At 36.4% G+C, this 5,285-nt stretch overlaps 1 protein-coding gene across 1 annotated transcript; it reads right to left on the bottom strand.

Annotated features, from left to right (window-relative positions):
* Positions 1-6: 6 nt before the first annotated feature.
* LOC125472730 (mitochondrial fission 1 protein A-like) lies at positions 7-3,659 on the bottom strand. Its single transcript, XM_048574501.1, has 3 exons — positions 3,480-3,659; positions 3,169-3,307; positions 7-703 (listed from the first exon to the last, which is right to left on the bottom strand). Exons 1-3 carry the CDS (start codon positions 3,570-3,572, stop codon positions 675-677), a joined length of 261 nt encoding a protein of 86 aa, XP_048430458.1. The 5' UTR covers positions 3,573-3,659; the 3' UTR covers positions 7-674.
* Positions 3,660-5,285: the final 1,626 nt, after the last annotated feature.

The following is a 5,285-nucleotide window of genomic DNA, read 5'->3' as shown; positions in this document are numbered from 1 at the left end:
GGCCTCAATGCAGTGCTATTCATCCAAACTGAAGGTGCTTCGCGGTTGGCTAATTCTACGGCAACAGTGCTGTTTATCCAAACTGAAGATGTGTTGGCGGAAAAAGAAAATAAAAATCTCAAGGCTATTGAAAGGTTTCGTGTAGAGCAAGAGTTTGCGCAGGACAGTTTGTGTGTTGAATTGGAGAGGGGGCTTTCTGTTTTCTACGCATCTCGTATTTATAGGATATCACCATGATGGCCAGTGTTGTAAAGCTGCCGTCAATATCAAAGCTTCCTCCTTCATAACAATCTCAGGCGAAACAAAAGATTGTTATGCCTTATCACTTACCAGCACAACACCACCGCATGCTAATTAATAGCATATACCAATTATTAGCATATATCCTTGTGCTGATAAGCATCCTGATTTGAAATATGCCAATGATATGCACGCACGGCTGACCAACTCCAAGCACACGTGGAGGACATTCTTTGTTGATTTACACGTGGCTAACCAACTGCAATTTGGCATCCTCATCTTTATGCATGCATTAACCTCTCTGCCAATCAATATCCACTTGCCAACCAATGCCACAATGTATTAGGACTCTTGATAGAATGCTCCGATGCTCTAATCCACCACACGTCTAAATTCCAAGAACCCCAAATCAAATTAAACTGCATTGCTTGCTTTCAAGTTGGAGATATAATTTGCATCTCATCTATCTTGTACAAGAAAATATCAAGATAATCCACCATTAAAAGATAACATCATGATTAAAAGCACAATATATCCTACAATAATAATTATCTTAACAATTCTTTCAATCCAACGGCTCAAAATTTTACTCATTCTACGGCCTCGATTGATTGGGCCGATAGTGTAAAATCGGGTCCAAACACTATCAATCCTTGTTCAACAGAAATAGAATTGGGTGAAAAGAGAGGGAAAATGGGCACTACCCATTTCCGCACTGTAATATACAGTCTATAAAAAGGAGCAACATAAATGCTTGTTCTTGTAATGCAGAATAGGTTGAATGCCTTTCGGCATACAATCAAGAATCAGTACAGACCCTAAAGTTTTTATTTATTGTTTTTTGTCTGTATTGAATTAAAAGATGCCAAGACGGACATAAAAACAGATATGGAAGAACAATGAGGGATGTGAGAATAAATAACCGATCAACCATTCAAACATGTTTTTAGGTTTTATATTTTAAGAAACACGTCTATGCCTTCTCCTCTCTACTCCTTTTTATCCCTATCTCCCCTCTCCCTCTTCAATAATTATCAAACAAAAAACGAAGGGTCCGTTTGATGAACATTTTTTGTTTATTTTGTGTTTGAGACAGAGAGGAAATACATGGTAGAAATGAGGGATATAAAAGAATGGAGGAAGGACAGTAGGAGGGACGCACAAGAAACACATAAGCAAAGGCTTAATCTAAGTTATTTTCACTTTTCAAGATTTAGTTTTTATTCGTTGTTCTCTATTTCTTCCCTGCTCTCCCACCACCCTTCTCCATCCCTTTTGTTCTGGTATACTTTCCTCATATCTCAAACACAAGAACTAAAATGTAAAAACGAGATGATTAATAGATTGACCCAAAAATGTTACCAAATTGGCAAACACTAGAGTTACACAACACTATGTCATATAACTTTGGCAACACTTTTAAACAGGAGGTATTTGTCGGTTTGCCCCCTCAACTTGTATAGAGGTGCCAATTCCCTGAACTTTTATAATTAGACAATTTCCCACCTGAACTTTAACTTTGGCCGATTAACCCCTTAAAATTTTATAAATAGACAATTCCCCCCTAGCGTTGGATTTTAAAATTTTCATCAAATTTTCATCCATCCAATTTTTCATTCACTTTGCCCCCATACAGTTGTCATGGGTTGTCCGCGTGATCAAAGTGGATAAAAATGAAACTTTTTAAAATCTAGTGTCAAGGGAGAAATTGACTATTTATAAAGTTCAAGGGGTAATCGACTAAAATTAAAGTTCAGTGAATAATTGGCTAAAATTAAAGTTCAAGGGGAAATTAACATCTCTATACAAGTTGAGAAATTTTGAAAAATAGCCAATTTTAGATGCATAAATTGAATTTTAACCACACTTACTAACTTCTTATAATTTTAACCAAAAGCTCAAGTAAAAGGTCTTAATTATCCGTAATAATAGAAATTCCCCAAATTTAGAGAAAACCCTGTTCTATCACTTATCGTTACAGAACACAACACAAAACCCATAAAAGGAAACCTTGTATCCAAACAAGTCACCCAACACAAAACCCAGAAAAGGAAAACCTTGTATCCAAACAAGAAGTCAAAGAAACACACACAAAGTCCAATTTTAAACGAAGCACTCTTCCCTGTCATTTCACAATGCAGAACCACCCATCACAAAACCCAAGAAAAGAAAACCCTGAATCCAAACTGCAAGTAACATACTCACACATGTCCAGACATGATCATATAGAATTCCAAATAAAGGAGGCTTATGAAATCTCCTTCAAAATTTCTTAATTTTATTGCAAACCAAACACGAAAGGTAGTGTTGGGTACCATTCATTCTTGTTCTTTCTATTCAATGGCATACATGTGCCTGCTTAGTGAAGTAGTCTCTAATTATCAACTTAGAAGATGATAAAGTCCTAAGAGGACAAAGTCGGAGGCAAGACTGTTTTCCGGGTGGCCTACACAGAAATCAGGCTAAGTAATACTGTTGCCTACACCTCCGAACGGAAAGGATATGGATTGCTAAGGGTAATTAAGACTTTTTATCTGAGTTTTTGGTTAGAATCATAAGAAGTTAAAAACTTTGGCTAAAATTCAATTCGTGCCTCTAAAATTGACTATTTTTCAAAATTTTCCATACAAGTTTAGAAGCCAAATCGACAAATATGCCTTTAAACAATTAGAGAAAATCAATAATGAATAATCGTGAAAGTAATCACAAATTCAATGGTCAAAGAAATCGAAAACACCAGCTCAAAAGCACAAAACCAAATAAAAAAATAGAGATAAAAGGGAATTTACTAAGAACATGTATCCAATTAACAAAAGCAATAAGCTTAGCCAACCTAAAAGGTAAAAACTTTCAGAATTAAATTAAAAATTAGATGAAATGCAGATTATAGGTATAGCCATTAAAAATAATCATTAAGAAAAATGTTACCTTCAAGCATTGCAATTCCACGCTGCACATCTTCAGGTTGCCTTGAGTGAACAAGCGCCCATGACAACCTCATTATGCTTTCGCTCTTGTGTTCATCTGAGTCACCCTTGTTGGCTTCTGCTACTTCTTTCTCGCACCCCTAATAATTTTAATTAAATATAAAAAAAAAAAATGAAGAATTTGCATGAACAAGGAGGTACTCAATAGATTAAAAGCAAATGAAAGAGGAACCCAGATCTTCGTTTGGATTTCCTTTGGGAATTTTCTGGGGAAACAAACTGGAAATGAGCAGTGTATTGTATGGAACTTACGTGGATGACGTCGCGATCGCACCAGGGGATCTCATCGCTGCCGCTGAAAAGGTTAGAGACGGAATCGAAGAACTTGTTGAATAACTGTTCCATTTTTGTGAGATTTCTCAAATAATGAAATATGATCGACTCTCAATTCGCAGGTAGGGCCTTCCCCTTGGGGATTGGATTGGATTGCTATTTATAGGTTTGCCAGTGGATATTGTCATTTTTTTTTTTTAACAAACGGTATTATTTAAAAATAAAAAGTAAATAAAAAAAATTAAAAAGTGAGCTAAATCTTATAATGAGTTTGCCATAATAATGTGAAAGATCCACGTTGACACAATGAAGAAATAGGAAGCACCAGTATTTTGACTTTAAATTCTCACAAAAATGATAGGAAAGTGAGCTAAATCTTACAATTGATTTGTCATAATAATGTGGAAGATCCATGTTGACACAATGAAGAAATAGGAAGCACCAATATTTTGACTTTAAATTCCTACATTGAGTGGCATGGATATAAGAACCATAAGAGAATCCTCGCTCGAATTTTTTTGGATAAATTATTCAAAATTACCTTAATTATGAGTCGCATAACAGTCTCATATCTGACATTTTAAATATTACATTGCCATAACCTCATCACATAAATTTATTGTAATGTCATTTCTCCATCAGTTTTCTGTTAAATGTTGACGTGACATGAGCAGATCCTACTTATTTGCTTATTGAAATAAAAAATTAATTAATTAAGAAATTATTGTTATTTTTTTAACAATTAATATTAATTAAAAACAAATAATTTTGTGAGCTCCTCGTCCCAAACTCTCCCTTCTCTCCCCAACGCTCACATCTCTTTCTTCTGTGTTCACAGAGAAGCCAAGCTCAGAAACACGGCCATACACTAGCCGGCGATTTCTGCAGCGACTGGTCGTCCGTTCGTTGCTTTATCGCCTGGCCAACCGTGTGATTGGGTCGACCTGGTCTGGGTCGCAGGTTGCACTGCTGCAACAACTGAATTCTGCAAGTAAGAAGACCAGAAAATTTATGCTCCGTTCAACCTCAAATCTCAACCAAAACACATGAAATTTTTATCTCAAAATGACGATCACAGAACAAGGAATAGAAATATACTCTTTTAGGCAAATCGTGGTAGGAAAATGGCCTGAGAACGGCCTGAGCTTGTCAGCCCGAAACTGGGTTGTGGCTTCTCGCATAATCGAGGCAGATTCGAGCCTCCCATGCTCTAATCTGAACCTAAGATGAAGGGGAAGTGATCCGTGGTCCTAGGCTCGCCCAATCAGACGAGGAATTGACAGATTTTCATCAGGAAACCGCGAGGTGGTGGTGGCATCCATCTGTGTTGTTGTACCGAGAAGATGCGAGGTTAGAGAAACTGGGAAGTTGAGCGTTGAGGGAGAAAAGAAGAGAGAGCGACACGGTTGTGGTGGTGGTCTGGGGGTGGCCATCTGGGCTCGGCTTCTCTGTGAACAAGAGAAGAAAGAGATGTGATCATGTGAGCGTTGGGAGAGAATGGAGAGTTTGAGGGAGAAAGATAAGAGATTTGGATGAAGGGGTCCACAAAAAATTGTTTGTTTTCAATTAATTTTATTTGTTAAATAAATAAAAATATTTTTTTATTAATTAATTAATTTTTTATTTCAATTAGCAAATGAATGGGTGGCTCATGCCACGTTAGCATTTAACAGAAAAATTAACAGAAAAGTTGACAGTGGTATGGCAGTTGTAACGAATTCATAAGATGAGTATGATATTGCAATGTTTAAAATATGAAGTATGAGATTGTTATACGACTCATAA

The sequence above is a fragment of a genome, unplaced genomic scaffold (genome assembly GCF_019419815.1).
Source record: "Pyrus x bretschneideri cultivar Hongxiangsu unplaced genomic scaffold, Pyrus_bretschneideri_v1 Contig72, whole genome shotgun sequence".
Lineage (NCBI taxonomy): Eukaryota > Viridiplantae > Streptophyta > Magnoliopsida > Rosales > Rosaceae > Pyrus > Pyrus x bretschneideri.
Note: the sequence above shows the minus strand (reverse complement) of the source record. Positions and strands in the feature narration are given on the sequence as shown.

What these genes read in the sequence shown, in the direction of transcription:
- LOC125472730 (XM_048574501.1), bottom strand. Translation starts at nt 3,572, where the DNA reads ATGGAACAGTTATTCAACAAGTTCTTCGATTCCGTCTCTAACCTTTTC. An exon ending in GCGATCGCGACGTCATCCAC is followed by an intron (nt 3,308 to 3,479) that starts GTAAGTTCCATA and finishes TAAAATTATTAG; the next exon opens with GGGTGCGAGAAAGAAGTAGC. An exon ending in TGGAATTGCAATGCTTGAAG is followed by an intron (nt 704 to 3,168) that starts GTAACATTTTTC and finishes TGTACAAGATAG; the next exon opens with ATGAGATGCAAATTATATCT.